General features: G+C 46.0%; 1 protein-coding gene across 4 annotated transcripts in view; it reads left to right on the forward strand.

Annotated features, from left to right (window-relative positions):
- LOC310698766 (integrator complex subunit 6-like) overlaps positions 1-18,571 on the forward strand; it is a 38,873-nt gene that overhangs the window by 6,460 nt on the left and 13,842 nt on the right. For 3 of the 4 annotated variants that reach the window (XM_083486332.1, XM_083486333.1, XM_083486334.1), the window contains exons 3-10: positions 285-434; positions 1,718-1,807; positions 3,670-3,853; positions 6,625-6,753; positions 7,264-7,427; positions 9,140-9,292; positions 14,904-15,036; positions 17,773-17,867. In XM_083486332.1, the coding sequence (XP_083342458.1) occupies positions 285-434; positions 1,718-1,807; positions 3,670-3,853; positions 6,625-6,753; positions 7,264-7,427; positions 9,140-9,292; positions 14,904-15,036; positions 17,773-17,867 (1,098 nt within the window). Of the gene's footprint in view, positions 1-284; positions 435-1,717; positions 1,808-3,669; positions 3,854-6,624; positions 6,754-7,263; positions 7,428-9,139; positions 9,293-14,903; positions 15,037-15,220; positions 15,301-17,772; positions 17,868-18,571 lie in introns of all 4 variants that reach the window. The other variant, XM_083486335.1, reaches the window with a different exon arrangement.

Consider the following 18,571-nt stretch of genomic DNA (forward strand, 5'->3'; position numbering starts at 1 on the left):
ATATAGCCAAAGGAAACAAGAAAATCTTCCTTTTTGCTATAGGGACTGCGAGAACACTCATGTCCAAAAATTGGAAAAAAAGAAATTAAACCCCCCCCGGCAAAAAAAGAATAAATAAATTATTTGATTATATTGAACTGGCCAGACTTAACAGAGACAATTGGGGGTCAATCCAAGCAAAAAATGTCAAAGAATGGGGAAAATGTAGAGTAATTATATATGTCTTGGAGACATTTTTTTAAAAGTAGGGCTGTCACAAAGTGTGAAATAATGTTATTTTGCAGGCTGGATGGAAGGAGAACCATGCCACTTTTATGAATGAACTGAAAAATCTGCAAGCGTCAGGACTGACCACCCTTGGACAGGCCCTTCGATCCTCATTTGATTTGCTCAACCTCAACAGATTGGTGTCTGGAATAGACAACTATGGACAGGTAATGGATTTAATTTAATTCAATTTCCTCACTGTCAGGACTGGTCGTTGTCCTCTTCACATCACCACACAAACGCTTCTTGTTCTTTTATAAAACTTTTTAATGCGTATTAACAAAACATTCTTATAAACAGTTCTTAACTATTATTCCTCAGAGTCACTTCTTTCAGATACCTTCTGAGCTCTGCTTCTCCATGACCAGCCACTCTCAAAATGGCGAAGGCGCCTTTCCCTTCGCTTTCCCGCTCTTTTTTCTAACCTCCTGGCTAGAGCTGGCCTGTATCTCCCCTCCTCCGAATCTGAGCTAGAACTGAACCCTTGCCTTTCCTGGAAACAGCCGGTCCCTCCCTCTTGTTCCTCTTGCTCCCTTCTATTAGATTCACTGCTCTCCTTCCCCCCTTGTCGAATGCTTTCTCCCTCTGAGAAACTGAAAACTTCTAACTCTTCCCTGACACTCACTGCCTTGCCTGAAAAACCTTAGCATCTAATCTTTAGGATGTGAATATTTGCTGGCGCATTTAAAATAAAGCAAACAGGCCACTTGGGGAACTCACTGCTACTTGCTCCTGCAACTACCAGAGCCTGAGAAAACTGCCTATTTAGTACCTTGTATGGTGAGCCGAAATACTTTCTGCCAAGGGCCAGAACAGATCTATGTAGATATAGAGATCTCATTTGCATGTTGATGGCTGTGATCCTCTAATGCAGGGGTGGCCAACTCCCAAGGGATCTATCTACTCAGAGTTAAAAACTTGTGGTGATCTAACCACTTTTCTGTTTCAGTGTATCTGAAGAAGTGTGCATGCACACGAAAGCTCATACCAATAACAAACTTAGCTGGTCTCATTAAGGTGCTACTGGAAGAATATTTTTTATTTCATTTCGACTACGGCAGACCAACACGGCTACACTTTTGGGGGGTTCAGGTGTCAAGATTGTTGAGCTTTTTGTTGAGGAAGGCCCATTTTTGGCGGGGTTCAGGTCAAAGCAGTTGAGCTTTTTTTAAGGAAGGTCTGTTGGGGGGCTTTTTTAGGGAGGGAATCCCCGTTTAAAAAAATGTTTTTGGGGAGGTTAAAGGCAGAAAAAAGGGTTAAATCACTCACAAAAAGGGCATGTCAGTTTTAGCGACGTTAAGGAAAGGGAGCCAGAGATTGACCACGATCTACCAAAACCTCGCTAGGATCTACCAGTAGATCGCGATCGACCTTGTTGAACCTCCCTGTCTTTAATGGATCCTTTGTGTTTCAAACGTTAACGCAGATATATTTTCCCTCCTCTTTGTAGGGAAGGAACCCATTCTTTTTAGAGCCCTCGATTTTAATTACTATCACGGATGGAAACAAGTTGACAAATATGGCAGGTGTGCAGGAGGAGGTAAGCTTTCAACTGGAATATGGCTGCACTGAATGTGTTCTCCTGCCAGGAGTTTAAAAAGCACTCCTGTCTGATACTCCCTGCAGTGTTAGAGCTGCTTGATAACCATTGCATGTGGAATTATTAGTTATGTTTCTATCCCATTCTTCCTGTCTTGCTCAGAGGGAGATCAGGCTGGAAGAAGATGCAAACATGGGAAACTGTTTTAAATAATAATAATAATAATAATAATAATAATAATAATAATAATAATAATAATAATATTTTATTTATATCCCGCCCTCTCTGGCCAAAACCGGGCTCAGGGTGGCTATTATTATTATTTATTTTTAAAAGACATCTGAAGGCAGCCCTGTTTAGGGAAGTTTTTAATATTTAATGCTGTATTGTTTTTAGTACTCGATTGGGAGCCACCTGGAGTGGCTGGGGAAACTCAGCCAGATGGGCAGGGTATAAATAATAATTTATTATTATTACTATGACATCAAATATATAACATTGGTATGACATCAAATATATAACATTGGTATAAAATCAAACAATAATTCAATTACCTCCTCAAAACAAGTCAGGAACAAATTATAATCGTAATTAGATGGCTTTCTGCAGGATTAGGGTTGGGAACAGTAAATGCTCATACAGAGTCAGGCTGCTGGTCCTTCTAGCTCAGGATTCCCTGCACTGACTAGCCGTGGCTGTTCAGGGTTTCAAACAGGGGGCGTGCCCAGCCTTGCCTGAAGATGTTGTCCTTGTTGAGTTGATTAGTTGTGCCCGACTCTTCATGACCCCATGGACGAGAGCACGCCAAGCACTTCATGTCTTTTCGTTTTTCTTCTAGTAAGCATGAAAGAGCCAGTTCTCTTCCTGGTAGCAATGCCGTACTTTTCCAGAATTAAAAATCAGAGCCAAGACACTTTGCTTTCCCACCTGCAATAGGGCAAGTGCTTCTCCTCCGGCGATCCCTTGTAGCCGAGTAAGATTTTCTTCCATAAATATGGATTTTAACAGTGAGTCTGTAAGTGACTGTGGAGGCCAATTCTGGATTCACACATCCTTCCACAGTGGGGACATTGGTTTCTGGGCGGGAGTTGATCCCAGTGAGGCTTCCTTCCTCTTCGCCCGTTTCTCCCTTGCATCCCCAGTTTGAGTGTCTTCAAAGCCCACGACACCTTTGGTCAAGGCTGTTCTCCCATTGGATCGCTCGCAGGCCAGTGCTTCCCAGTTGCCGATGTTCGTACTACATTTTTTAAAGATTTGCTTTGAGATCTTTCAACCTCTTTTGGAGACCACAAAACAGACCTCAGCGTAACACTCAAAGCGGAAGTGTGGCACTCAAATCAGAAGCAGAACCAGGGCCGTCTTGAGCACATGCGCCGCCAGGGTGCAAAGATCCACCCAGCGACCCCAAATTTTGTTGTGCTGTTGTTTAGAAAGCGTTTGGGGTGGATCCGGCCCCCGGGCCTTAGTTTGCCTATCCATGGACTAGATCAGGAGTAGGTAACCTAAGGCCTGGGGGCTGGATGTGGCCCAATCGCCTTCTCAGTCCAGCCCATGGATGGTCCGGGAATCAGCGTGTTTTGACATGAGTAGAATGTGTCCTTTTATTTAAAATGCATCTCTGGGTTATTTGTGGGGCATAGGAATTCATTCTTTTTTTCCTTCAAAATATAGTCTAGCCCACCACATGGTCTGAGGGACAGTGGACTGGCCAATGGCTGGCAAAGGTTGCTGACCCCTGGATTAGATGTTCCCTGCGGTCCCTTCCAGCTCTGTGATTTGTGATTCTGTGGTTCCTTTTCAGAAGGAATCAAATGAGCTTACTGTTCTAGCGAAGTCTTTAGGTGTCTTGCCTTCCTTTTTAGCTTCATCTTCCTCTGAATTCTCCCCTTCCTGGAAGCGAGTTAACCAAAGAACCATTTCGCTGGGATCAGAGGCTGTTTGCCCTCGTGCTGCGCTTACCTGGAGCCTCTTCAGTGGAGCCTGAACAGCTAGGAAGTGTCCCGACAGATGAGTCTGCCATTACACAGATGTGTGAAGTCACAGGAGGTAGCCTTTTTGCGGCCTTTTTCTTGGTTTGCCAACCTCAATCCATCTACTTTGAAATCATGAAGAGCATTAGTGCATTGACACGTAACATCTGGCTAAGCTTCTCATTCGTGTCTATATGTGCCTAGATGCCTGTGTCAAACCAAAAACACCAGAAGGCCTGTATTACACAAATCCAGTTGAAAAAAACACACACGTAATAGGCCATATTGTAACAATTGCAAAGTTCTTTACTAGAAACTACTTACTTCGTGACATAATACATTAAAAAGTAGCTTTTCAGTTGATCACCAGGTCCTGTATGTACAAAATACAAATCCTGTTTTGTCAGTGCCATAGTACATTCTGATCTAATTTCTCTATTTTCTCTTGTATTTTCCTGTCTGATGTATTCCTTAGACGAGTGATATGAAATACTCTTCTAAGTGTATAATGAAGATGATAGGGTTGGCAGGCATACTGGACTTAGTGATCAACTGAAAAGCTACTTTAAGTAGTTTAGGTTTTCTGGTTGTTTTGGTTTTGCGTTTTGTTGTGGCTGTTTATACTAAAAAAAATAAATGGGTACACTGATGTAGAAAAAGACAAGTTATTAAACATGTTTACCTTCTTTCAGAGTGAAGGTGAGCAGGTGCTTAATGGTGACATGAACTTTGAGTCTGTATTTAAGCAAAAAGGACGTTTAGAGAGGCATGGAGCCTCACTTACAGAGTATGTTAAGAATAATTTGATTCCTAGAGGGTTACGCATCCCAAAGGCACCTGCTCAATTCAAAGAGGATAACAGATTTGTGGAAAAATGGGTGTGAACAAATTCTCAACAAATGTTCCAGTGATTTAATGTTGTTAATAATAGAACAATTCGTAGCCAATTTAGACCAGATTAATAAGGATATAGAGGAGGCGAAAGAATGCCGTGAAGCCAAGCTAAACAAACTTGATTATGACAAACTCATACAAACGACAGAAGAATACATGAAGAACTTCTCTAATGAACTCACTAATTTGAAAAGGAAGAAATTAAGTAGAGATCATAATGACTATTCAACAGGTGGAGTTTATTTATGGCTTACCCCCACTGGACAGGTTGAAAAAAAGTCCAAGAGACCTACTAATCAACAAACCTTGACCACTCCTGCAGATTATGATACACTGGTACCTCGGGTTAAGAACTTAATTTGTTCTGGAGGTCCGTTCTTAACCTGAAACTGTTCTTAACCTGAAGCACCACTTTAGCTAATGGGGCCTCCTGCTGCCGCTGCGCCGCCAGAGCACGATTTCTGTTCTCATCCTGAAGCAAAGTTCTTAACCCGAGGTACTATTTCTGGGTTAGTGGAGTCTGTATCCTGAAGCGTATGTAACCTGAGGTACCACTGTACTTCTAGTTTTTCTAGCTGGAGTGGAACAGATGAAGATAGGGAACCTAGACTCAGATCATTGTCTGCCTGTGCCAGCATCTCCCAGTGCCAGGTTCTTTTGTCTGCCAACCCTATCATTAGACACTTAGAAGATTATTTCATGTCACTCGTCTCGAGGAATACATTGGACAGAAAAATACATTTTACATTTATGTGTATATGCCTATATCTGCAAAAAGGTCCTGAATGGGGTAACTGTGCCCCTGAAGGAAGCTCCTGCAGCCAATGGGAAACTGCTCGTGCCTCCTCCGCACCGGAAGCAGTGTCGTTAATAGCATTTGTGCATGCGCGCGCACACTCCAGCCCACCACAGCGTCTGTGGGACCATGAACTGACCCCTGAGATAAAGCTTTTATTTCCTGCTAAACCTGGAAGTCACAGGTAGGCATTCAACCTAGCGCCAGGTTCAACTTCCTTGGCGGTGTACCTCATGAGCTAGCAGAATGGCTTGCATGAGAGAAGGCTACAGGAAGTCACTGTGTTTCTCATGGCTGGTTGCGCAACAGATTGCTGTAGCCCCGATCCGTCTTGTTGCCCATGCAGTCTCAAAGTAAACCCATTGGCGTTGCTATTGTGCAGCTATTCTCACCCTTACGCTAGTACAACAGCCCTTGCACTGGCTGTTTGAAAACTTGGAATCTGTGCCATAGTTTTGTTCTGAGGCAGGCATCCCCAACCTGTGGCCCTCCAGATGTTTTGGCCTGCAACTCCCATGATCCCTAGCTTAACAGGAACCCAGTGGTTAGGGATGATGGGAATTTTAGTTCAAAACATCTGGCGGGCCAAAGGTTGGGGATGCCTGATCTGAGGTATGATAAGACCGAAACCCGTGTACGATCATATTCTGTTCAGTAGCGCTTCTTTACAAAGGGGATGAACAAGATTCAACAGCTTGTGTGCAAAGTTAAATATCCTCCGCTTTAATCAGGCCAGGCATTGGTGCCATAGGGAAGACAATGGCAGGGGGCGCTTGTACCTCCCATGCAACAATATTGATGTCTTCTTTTTTCCCATAAGCTGGCATGATGGAAAGTCTACTTCATGGGTAGGCAAACTAAGGCCCAACCGCCTTCTAAATCTGGCCCGTGGACAGTCTGGGAATCAGTGTGTTTTGACACTAGTAGAATATGTCCTTTTATTTAAAATGCATCTCTGAGTTATTTGTGGGGCATAGAAATTTGTTCATTTTTTATTTTAAAATATAGTCCAGCCCCCCACAAGGTCTGAGGGACAGTGGACTGGCCCCATGCTGAAAAAGTTTGCTGACCCTGGTCTGTTTCAATAGTAGCCTTTTGCCATATTCACAAGTCATGTTGCCTTCAGAATCTCCATATCGCTTCGCTTTCCATTATAGGACGTTCCTATTGTGTTCGGACTCAGAGGATGCTGAACCAGTGTTTAGAATCTCTTGCTCAGAAAGTTCAGAGTGGTGTTGTCATAAACTTTGAGAAATCAGGACCCGATCCACCCTACATTGGGGAAGGTATGGTAAACGCTTTATGACGATTGTAAACTCTTAAGGTTTGCAAATGTGTAAACGTCTTTGGTAAAAAAAAGGACGATATTGCAAAACCAGAGTAGATTCTGTACACAATATTGTTGAACATTTCTGTTGAACAATTATCTTCAGTTCTTTGAATGCTTAAACTGGTTCATTTCTTGCTCCGGAAATGATTCTCCTGCTGCATGTTTTCATTCTTAGATGCAAAACTAATCTTTATCTTAAACACAAAACCACCACGCAGACTTTTGAATCTCCCCTCCCCCAAATTATCTTAGGCACAAAACCAGTCAATAGACCTACTTTTCCCAAAACAGTCTTAGATGTGCAACCACTACACAGACTTCTTTGTTTTTCCAACTCAAAATATCAGTTTTACAGCTAATCTGTTCGTGCGTGGCTTTGAGTAAACACATCTAAGTAGTGATTGGAAAAGTAATGCTCGAGACCTAATGTGCTGAACTAACTTATTATTGTTCTTTTGGATTTTAGATGGACTTGTTGATGTCACCAGACCTATCAATTCTTTTGGTTCTCAGCCATGGCACAGCTGTCATAAGCTCATCTATGTGAGGCCTAATCCTAAAACGGGCGTTCCTGTTGGGCATTGGCCAATTCCAGAATCCTTTTGGCCCGATCAAAATTCACCAACACTGGTATGTCGCAGTGCTTTCAAGCTTCTTTGCAGATACGGTCAATGCAAATGTCTTTTGGTGACCATTAGTAATGTGGTAGAAAGTAGCTGGACAGCTTAGTCGATAGAGCATGAGACTCATGATCTCAGGATTGTGGATTTGAGCCCCACCTTGGGCAAAAAAGGTTCCTGCGTTGCAGGGGGTTGCAGGGAAAGCAAATGATCCTTGCTTTCCCTTCCAGCTCTGATTCTGTTTTCAGATCGCATCCAATCTCAAGTAACACTGTGTAGCCCTAATACATGGGTCAGCAAACTAAGGTCCACGGGTTGGACCAGGCCCAATTGCCCATGGACAGTCCTGGAATCACCGCTTGGATCGGCGTGATTGTTTGGGTTGCGCCATTTTTTTTGCATTTTTTTTAGGCGCCTCCCCCCACACTGCCTCCTCCCTCCCGGCTTCTCCCCATCCTGCGAAGGAAGGGAGCTGGGCTTTGATTGGTGCCAGCCAATCCGAAGCCTCGTCGCCCACGCGCCAAGGTGTGGCCCAGGCTCACCATCTGCCCTCTGGCCGCGCTGCGGGCATCGTGACGGCCGCGTCGCGGGGCTTTGGCTGGAGCTGGGTGCGTCTGTGGGCCCTGTGCCTGGCGCCCTGGAAAGCTGACCCGGAAAGCAGAGGTGGCGGCGGCTCCCAACCGCAGGCAGAGCGGCGGAGGAGGTATGAAAGCAGGGGGAGGGGAGGGGCTGGGGGAGAGAGAGAAGCCCCCTTCTGCTGCACGTGCGCAGTCCGGCCCACCACAAGGTCTGAGGGGCAATGAACCGTTCTCCTAAAAATGTTTGCTGACCCCTACCCTAATATCCCCCCTTGCAACCTCTTAATTCTCCCACTGTGGGGATCATGTAGGCCAGAGGTCAGCAAACTTTTTCAGCAGGGGGCTGGTCCACTGTCCTTCAGACCTTGTGGGGGGCCAGACTATACTTTGAAAAAAATATATGAACGAATTCCTATACCCTATAAATCACCCAGAGATGCATTTTAAATCCAATGCCCAATCGCATTCTTAATCCGGCTCCTGGGTGGTCTGGGAATCAGTGTGTTTTGACACAAGTAAAATGTGCCCTTTTATTTAAAATGCATCTCTGGGTTATTTGTGGGGCATAGGAATTCGTTCATCCCCCCCTTCCCCCCCAAAAAATCTAGTCCGGCCCCCCACAAGGTCTGAGGGACAGTGGACCGACCCCCTGCTGAAAAAGTTCGCCAACCCCTGTTACAGACCAACCTTCTGGAACATTGTGACTAATGTATTCTACATTTTGAACACTTGGTGTTGGATAGCTATTGAGCTAGCCATTCTTTGCGATGTTTTGTGGAGGATTATGAAAAAAGGAATAAACTAATGTTCTTGCCTAGCTGGCCAATTGGCTCTTGGGATGACGCCCTGTAAGCTTGGTAGTGGCACCCGCCCTGTGGAACGCCCTTCCACCAGATGTCAAAGAGAAAAACAACTACCAGACTTTTAGAAGACATCTGAAGGAAGCCCTATTTAGGGAAGCTTTTAATGTTTGACGGACTATTGTATTTTAATGTTCTGTTGGAGACCGCCCAAAGTGGCTGGGGAAACACAGCCAGATGGGTGGGGTATAAATAATGAATTATTATTGTTGCTGTTGTTGTTATTTCCCTTTTCCTCCAAATGGTTCTTATTCCCTTTCTTCCTTCCCCCCCCCACTTCCTAGCCTCCCCGCACAGCCCACCCAGTGGTGAGGTTCTCCTGCATGGATTGCGAGCCCATGGTGATCGACAAGCTTCCCTTTGACAAATACGAGCTCGAACCATCACCTCTAACTCAGTACATCTTGGAGCGGAAGTCGCCTATTGTGTGCTGGCAGGTATTTGCGATATACCCATTGCAGGGTTCCCAAGCCAGTCCGGGGTAAACTTTGCAGGTGAAAGTAGAGAGAATGCCCTGTATTAGTCTCTCTCTCTCTCTCTCTCTCTCTCTCTCTCCCCGCCCCCCCATTAGCAGCCAGGTTGTCGCATGTTGAAGACCCTAGCTTGGGACCTCAGCATTTGCAATCCAGCTTAGCAGAGCTGGAGAAGAACTTTCTCTTTCTGAGGACTGTTCCCAGTTGAAACATTGGTTTTCGACATCTGCCCATGCGCCATCACAGAATTTGCAGAATTGCTAATCCCTTACAGCCCTTTAGTGCCGCTACGTGCCACACTTTTTAGATAAAAGTTCAGAGAAGTTGCAACTTAAAAAAAAAAAACGTAAAGGGACCCCGGGCCGTTAAGTCCAGTCGCGGACGACGGGTTGCGGCTCTCATCTCACTTTACTGGCCAAGGGAGCCAGTGTTGTCCGCGGACAGTTTTTCCGGGTCATGTGGCCAGCATGACTAAGCCGCTTCTGGCGAAACCAGAGCAGCACACGGTAACACCGTTTACCTTCCTGCTGGAGTGGTACCTATTTATCTACTTGCACTTTAACGTGCTTTTGAACTGCTAGGTTGGCAGGAGCAGGGACAGAGCAACGGGAGCTCACCCTGACGCGGGAATTCGAAGCGCCGACCTTCCGATTGGAAAGGCCTAGGCTCAGTTGTTTAGACCATAGCGCCACCTGTGTCCCTTTCTGCAATGTTTTGAGAACCTCATATTTATAATAACAATACAAGAATTATCAAAATGGATCACATTTTATTCAAGCCTAGCCTTATTTTCATTTAAGGAGCCCAAGCAAAAGCATTCTTTTTCTCCCAGGCCATTGGCTAACAAAACCATCTACTGTGCCATGTACCTGTGCAGAACAGGCACCTCCGGTTGCGGAAACCTTTGGATCTGATCGGAGTCGATCCCATTGGCAACCGGAGGTACAGTGGTACCTCGGGTTAAGTACTTAATTCGTTGTGGAGGTCCGTTCTTAACCTGAAGCACCACTTTAGCTAATGGGGCCTCCCGCTGCTGCTGCGCCGCCAGAGCACAATTTCTGTTCTCATCTTGAAGCAAAGTTCTTAACCTGAAGCACTATTTCTGGGTTAGCAGAGTCTGTAACCTGAAGCATATGTAACCCGAGGTACTACTGTACCACTATATCTTGGTTTGATAAGGGGGAGGGGAGAGGGAATCTTTGCTTTGCAGAAGCAATGCCTCCCCATAAACCAGGCATGTCCAAAGTGCGTTCCAGGGGCCTCATCTGGAAGTCAGGGGGGGGGACAGGAGGAAGTCAAAGCTCAATTTGCGCCAAGATCTATGTGATGAAGAAATTTCATTTGGTTGTTCTAAAGCAGGCATGTCCAAGGTCCGTTTCGGGGGCCCAATCTGGCACGCTGGTCGGTTTAATCCAGTTTATTTCCTGGGGTAAAGTCCAAAAAAAAAAACCCTCAACAACTTCAATCCTAAAAAAAGCTCAACTTTGGGGTAAAATCCTAAAAACAGCTTCAAACCCCCCCCCCCCAGTTCAAAAACTTCAGTTCTAAAGAAAGCTCAATTTTGGGGTAAATCCTAAAAAAGCTCAACAGCTTCAATCCCAAAAGAATCTCAATAACTTTGGTCGGCCCTCACTCATTTTCACTTCATCAAATCTGGTCCTCTTTGGAAAAAGTTTGGGCACCCCGATCTATGGTCTTAAACTATGAGTGTGGGGAGTTATTGTTTTGGTTTGCTACTATACTATTCATTTTTGTGTCTTTACACTGTAGACTGCGTTTTGATCCTCGGATGAAAGGGGGGTATAGATATTTAATAAATAAAAGACATTGCCTTCTGATACTTTTAATTTAGAAGGTGTTTTTTTAAAAAAAACACAACGGACTCTGCAGCCCTTGAACAATTATTTACCCAATCATTTGCAACTGACTTGAGCGGGAAGTTGATCAGATCCAGAGCATTTTCCTAATTGCTTAAACAATTGTCAATCAAGTGGGCAACACTATCTCTATTATTCTTAGTCCCGTGAACCAATTTTAAGTGGATTATTTGAGTGATCTGTTTGAGTAGCCAAAAAAGCTCCACTTACCCTGTGGAGGAATGGAGATTTCGTTTTAAAAGATAAGTCTGCTGGGTGTTGACAGTGTGAGACCGCCTTTTGAGCAAGGGCTGGTGATGAGTTTTCTTGCATTTGGGTTCTAAGAACATGGTTGGGTTTCCTTTTTCCTCCCCCCCCCCCCCATGTACACTAATCCGTTAGAAATGAAAAATACAAAACAATAACCACACACATAGAAAACAAATAATACACCCATGTGACTTTTCTCCTCCAATACCCGTCATCTCTTAACCTTTAAGTCAGGCATCCCCAACCTTTGGCCCTCCAGATGTTTTGGACTACAATTACCATCATCCCTGACCACTGGGGTCTGGTTAGCTAGGGATCATGGGAGTTGTAGGCCAAAACATCTGGAGGGCTGCAAGTTGGGGATTCCTTCTTTAAGTTCTTAATTAACATTGCATCTTTGGTATCTCACCCCCAATACTCCCAATATATAACTTTTTTCAAGTTTCACTTTGCAAACTTAATCTATACGTATCAACATACTACCCTTAGAGCAGTGTTTTTTTATGTAAATTCAAAACTTTGCCATTCTGTCCTTAATTTCTGGCATGGCTGATACCTTATGGCTGCTGTTAAATTTACTAATTCTATAAATTTATTTAATTTACATCTCCAATCTTCCTTTGTGGGGATATTTCCGTTCCAATTCTTTGCAAGTAATAATCTCGCTTCTGCTGTGGTTGGGCTTCAAACCCACAATGGCCTTCCTAGAAGTGTAGCTCTGCAGAGCTGGTTCTAGCCATGTATGTTTCTTCGGTCTGTGAATTGGTGGTGCTGTTTTATTTCACCCCACATTTGAATCTGGAAAGATCTCCAGAGCCCCATAAGATCTAAAAAAAAAATCCAAATGCAATGAAATTGGGGCTGCTTCTACAGCCTCCAACACCTGGGGTTGTTCTCGAATATAGTGTGTCTTCTCCTCTTCCTCCCAAACCGTGTGGCTGTTTGGTTTGACCTCCCAAGGGCTGGCAGTGGAGTGGTCTGTTATTATTAATAATTATTAATTTATTATTTATTCCCCAGCCACTCTGGGTGACTTCCAACAGAACACTAAAAACAGAATAAAACTTCAAACATTCAAAACTTCTCTAACCAGGGCTGCCTTCAGATGTCTTCTAAAAGTCCGATAGTTTATTTCTTTGACATCTGATGGGAGGGTATTCCACAGGGTGGGCGCCACCACCGAGAAGGCCCTTGGCCTAGATCCCCGTAACCTTGCTTCTCGCAGGGAGGGAACTGCCAGAAGGCCCTTGGGAAAGGAACCCCGGCATCTGGGATGGAGACGCTTCTTCAGGTCTACTGGGCCAAGGCTGTTTAGGGCCTTTGAATTGTGCTTGGAAACATCCCGGGAGCCAGTGCAGGTCTTTCAAGACTGGTGTTATGTGGTCATAGAATCATAGAGTTGGAATAGACCACAAGGGCCATCGAGTCCAACCCCCTGCCAAGCAGGAAACACCATCAGAGCACTCCTGACATACGGTTGTCAAGCCTCTGCTTAAAGACCTCCAAAGAAGGAGACTCCACCACACTCCTTGGCAGCAAATTCCACTGTCGAACAGCTCTTACTGTCAGGAAGTTCTTCCTAATGTTTAGGTGGAATCTTCACGGCGGTTGCTCCCAGTCCCCAGTCTGGCTGCCGCATTCTGGATTAATTGCAATTTCTGAGTCACCTTCAATGGGAGCCCCACGTAGAGCCCATTGCAGTAGTCCAAGCGGGAGATAACTAGAGCATGCACCACTCTGGTGAGACAGTCTGCAGGCAGGTAGGGTCTCATCCTGCATACCAGATGGAGCTGGTAGACAGCTGTCCTGGACACAGAATTGACCTGCACCTCCATGGACAGAGGTGAGCCCAAAATGACCCCCAGGCTGCGCAGCTGGTCCTTCAGGGACACAGTTGCCCCATTCAGGACCAGGGAGTCCTCCCCCCAGCTGCTCACGCACAACAGTACTTCTGTCTTGTCAGGATTCAACCTCAATCTGTTAGCCGCCATCCATCCTCCAACCGCCTCCAGACACTCACACAGGACCTTCACTGCCCTCACTGGTTCTGATTTAAAAGAGAGGTAGATCTCTCCCAGTGGCTTCATGTCAACTTTAAAAAGCCGGGGGGGGGGAGCCCTGAGGCACCCTGTTGTCTCCCATCCAGAACAACGCACACTTTCACTTTCCGAGGGCCGAGAGAGGGGAGTCAGGGGCCACAGTTGTGCTTCAGGCAGTGAAGATCTGATTTTAATAATAGCCCACCATCTGGACAAGTGGGGCCAATACCACTGAAAAGTGCAGTAGTTCCTTAATAGCTGTACCCCAACATGAAGGAATAATACAGTGGACCCTGAAGGTAACGTAACTTTCCAGTTGCGAATGCAGCAAACCCAGAAGTGTAGAAGCGCCCTATCTGGAGGACCCACTGTAAAGGGGCCTATCTAAGCACTTTAAATTTTAGGTGATTAGAAGCTTTGATGCACTCTCTAGTCCAGGGGTGGTGAACCTTAAGCCTTCCAGCCGTTCAGCAACATCCGAAGGGTTCCCCTACATATTGTTCTGTGGACTGGAATTGGGTTTGTAGTGAGACTGATGTCAATTAATGTGGAGCCGCTTCAGAGCCATCATAGGCTCGTCTGCGGATTCATAAATGTGTTACAAAAACAATAGGAATATTACTGCTTGAATATATTCAGCAATTCACTTATAACAGGCACGTCCAACTGGTAGATCGTGATGTACCGGTAGATCACTGGATGTCTGTGGTAGATCACTGGCTCCCTCCAAAGAAGCTCAACAACTGGTTCCCCTATAAAAGCTCAACATTTTTCCCTTCAACCCCGAAAAACTGGGCTTTCCTCCTCCCTAAAAGAAGTTGATTGCAGTCTCTCAGGAGTTGGCCACATAACATTCATAACATTTTCTTTCTTCCAATCATAATTACAGGGCAGATCACAGCATAGTATAGCAAATACATAAAACCCACTGATCAAACAAAGTGAATTTACAAGAAGTTCAGTCAGCTTTTGTGGGTTTTTCCCCGTCAGCTTGAATCAGAATGTCATGCAGACCAGCTGCTTTTCTCATGATCATATTATCTGGTGGTACTGTCCTGAGGTAACAGCTGTCCATAAAGGAATAAGAGTGATTTTATTATAGATAGTGTAATTATTGGACGCTTGGTTTGACTCTTGGTAGAAAGCTTTGTGCGTTGGTAGCTCTGTTCAGCCAGGAAACTTCCTTTTCTGTGTCTTGCAGGACCGTAAATGGGCAAAAAAAGAAGTAAACTGCCCAGGATTCCTCCCCTGAGCCTCTGAGAGAAGGGGGAAAACAATTGCGCTGTGACTATTGCAAAAAACACATGCCACGCCACGTCTATGAAAACGCCAGGATGTTTTGAATTCCTCCGAAGGCCAGCAGCCCCTTGCATGTGCTGAACTTTTGCCTCTTCCTTTGTCGTTCTCCAGGTGTTTGTGAGCACCAGCGGCAAGTACAGTGAACTGGGCCACCCCTTTGGATACCTGAAAGCCAGCACCACTCTGACGTGCGTCAATCTCTTTGTCATGCCGTACAACTACCCTGTCCTTCTCCCTCTGCTAGGTGAGTGTGGTGCAGAGTGTCTTGGCGCAGCCGAGCAGGAATGGGAGCCTGTCCGCCCGCGGTGTTTACTTGCCAGCCGTTTTCTTAGGTGGGACGGGAGGCCGGAGCGCCTCGAGGGTTGCAGGCGGCTCCATTGGAAGGAGAGGGATTTTTACACCCGCCCTCTCCCTTTTTCTCTCTGCAGCAGAGGAGGAGAGCCGCCTGCTTCGTGGGCATGTTTGACGCTGCTCACCTCCTCGACTCGTAGCTCCTTCCTTAATTGGAGTAAGGTTCAACCTCCGTTCTTTTCCCCTCTTTCAGGACGTTGGTGCCTGCATAGTCTTTTGCAGCAGCGTTGTGTCGCCCATTTTTCATTGGGCTTTGTGAGCTGGGGGCGCACATTTCCAAAGGGGGCACACGGGGAAGAAGGCATCCCAGAGAGGACTAGAATATGGTTACCAGATGTTCCTGGGACCACAAATATATGCCTCCAAGAAGCAAATGGGATTAGAACCTTTCAAGAAGTGATCCAGGAAAAAAGAACAACTCCGTATGGGGCTGTGTGTTCTTCCAGAGAGGCAAGAAATATGGTTACCAGGCGGCCCCGTTTCTTGGGGAAAGTCGCCGGATTTACAAACCTGTCCCTAGACAACATCCATCCCTGGATTTCATTTCTTGTCCCCGGATTTATATTTTAAGCATTGTAGATTTATTAGTACAAAATGAACATTGCGTGATTGGTTCAGTGGCAGAAGACACATCACACAGGGACTTCAGGTGAGGCAAAATGGCAGGTGCCACAGCAGTGAGCAGCTCCAGAAGCCACTGGAGCCAATTGCACTACCAGGCTGCTGAGGCGGCCACCGCCACTGCCAAGGAGCAAATGACGCCCGGCGCATCAACTGGGGGAACCACTGACCTGCCCCCTGCAACCCAAATTGAGCCGGGGGTGAGAGCATCCAGCTGACTGCCCAGTGGCGCTCCAGGGCCAGGAAAACCCCAGAGCCAACGCAGGGAGAGGAGGAGGACGGAGAAAAAAGAGGCAAGCCCCGACCTTGACGCGCCATTGCTGGATATCGTTTGGGGACAGATTTGTAAATCCAGGGACTGTCACCGGGAAACGGGATCGTCTGGTAACCATAATATAGAAGTGCATGCGCCTTGAGCTATTTCTTGCCTCTCTGGAAGAACACACAGCCCCATACGGGGCTTGTTCTTGTTTCCCGAACCACTTCTTGAAAGATTCTAATCCCATTTGCTTCTTGGAGGCATATATTTATGGTGGCTGCATTTTAAAAACACAAGCTCTGCTGAACCTGCTCTTCCGTGCCCCTTCCCCGCAACTCTTTAATAGAAGGTTTTGGGGAAATGCTCAGGCAGGCTTCATGAATCGCCTGGGGCCTTCCAGAGGCTTTGAATTGCTTTGGTGCAGCTCGTGGTGTCCTGAAGCGATCTCCTCTTGTTTCTCTGCCCCCAAAAAACCACAACTGTGAGGTTCCTCCTGACTGCAATCCGTTAAAAAAATATTTCCCCGACATTCATGTAGAAAGAATCGTACACCAGAGGACTCTATTTTTGTCTGCATCAGCCTTCCTTGTTCAATAGGTGCTATTTGTTGGATGTGTGGCCACTCTTCTGAGTGGTACCCCTTCTGTCAAATAACCCTTGGATTCTTCCAGGAATTAAGCTACAAGGAATTTTGCCAGTCTCAATAATGGCACATGTAGGGTACCTTGTTTTGGGTCAAGCTTCTGCTGGGAATAGTTTCTCAGATACTTAGTATCATAACTTGCCATACTTTTTTGTGGAAAAGACTAGGTTATCTTTTACTCTAAAACAGGCTTCTCCAAAAATCCGTTCCAGAGGCCTAATCTGGCCCCCCGGTCAGTTTAATCTGGCCCCTGTGGCAGTTTATTTCCTGGGGTAAAATACTAAAGAAACCTTAACTTCAACCCTAAAAGAAGCTCAACAACTTTGGTTGGCACTCATGCATGTTCACATCATCAAATCTGGCCCTCTTTGAAAAAAGTTTGGGCACCCCAATCTAGGGCCTTTAAATTGTGAGTGTGGGGAGGGGGGTTATTGATTTTGGGGTAAAACCCTAAAGAAAGCTCAACAACTTCAAAAGGTCAACAACTTTGGTTGGCCCTTTGGTCGGCCTCCACAGCCCTTCACTTCATAAAATCTGGCCCTCTTTGAAAAAAGTTTGGAAACCACTGCCTAAAAGAATGTTAAAAAACCGGGGGTCATCATCTCCCCCCATTTCCATAAATTTGTGCCCCCCAAAATAGGGGTCATATGATACATGGGAAAATATGGTAAATACACATTTAAAACATTTCACTTTCAACAGTACCACAGAATTAATAGTTCAAAGTGTGGGCTCTCCCCTTTGCATGGGATTGTAAGGGGAATATACGGAATGTGTTGGCATCTAAAACAAGGAGAATCTTAAGTTGTTTAGGACTTCAGAGGTCTTCAGACTGAGCACTGCTGGTTCCCTTCATTCAAAGCTGTGATTGTTACTCTGCTAAGATACAGCTTAATTTTGGGCTCTGTGGATCCCTTCCGCTGCCTGTGCCAAAACTGGATATATAAGGAGGAGAGAGGCTAAAGAGAGAGAAAAGCCCATGGAAGCATAAAAACTCTCCAGATTGTTGTTCTCAAGGGACGTTCCCGCGGAGCATGACTCTGCTCGGATACTATGACTGGAACATGGGGCATGCGGGTGACTGGTCTTGTTTCTCCTCCGTGCAGATGACTTTTTTAAGGTTCACAAGCTGAAGCCCAATCCAAAGTGGCGGCAATCTTTGGACAACTACTTAAAAACCATGCCTCCCTACTACTTGCTGGTACGTACCTCTTGCGAACTCAGTGCCCTAAATAAATGAATTGGTGGCTGGCTGTCCTTGGCAGAGCGGTTTTTACGTGTCTTCTGCTGGAAACCAAACAGCCCACAGGCCAGGGTTCAAAAACCAAAAATGCTTTGCAGCTTAGCACAACTTACTGGCCCCTCGTCCTTGGATTGCTATCCAGCGCAAGTCCAGCATTTATTCTTTCGGTTCTCCCTACTCCCCTTGGGAATACTTCTTTGCTGCGACTGGCAGTGTGGAAAAGCTAGTGAAGCCCTCCTCTGCCCACGGATAAATCTCATTTAACAAAGGGCTGGGCTGGGGAGGAAGCTGGGGGGCGCGGTGGAAGCGGCAGAAACCTCCCTCATCGCTTGGGCAAGACGCCGCTGTGTGGACTTGTCATATCCCAACAATCAGGGACTCTCGCCTCTGTGTGGAATTAGCTGGTGGCGCCGCACTGCAAAGCACCACGCTCGCAGTGTAGCCTGATGCCCGCCGGCGAGCCAGCTGAAACCCACCTCGCTTTCCAAAGCATCAATGCTAAGCTTCCTCAACCTCGGCCCTCCAGATGTTTTTGTCCTACAACTCCCATGATCCCTGGCTAGCAGAACCAGTGGTCAGGGATGATGGGAATTGTAGTCTCAAAGAATCTGGAGGGCCAAGGTCGCCTATGCCTGCCTTAGCTTGACGTAACACTGATCTGC

Source organism: Podarcis liolepis, assembly GCF_965112155.1.
Source record: "Podarcis liolepis genome assembly, chromosome: Z".
In the NCBI taxonomy this organism is placed as follows: Eukaryota; Metazoa; Chordata; class Lepidosauria; order Squamata; family Lacertidae; genus Podarcis; species Podarcis liolepis.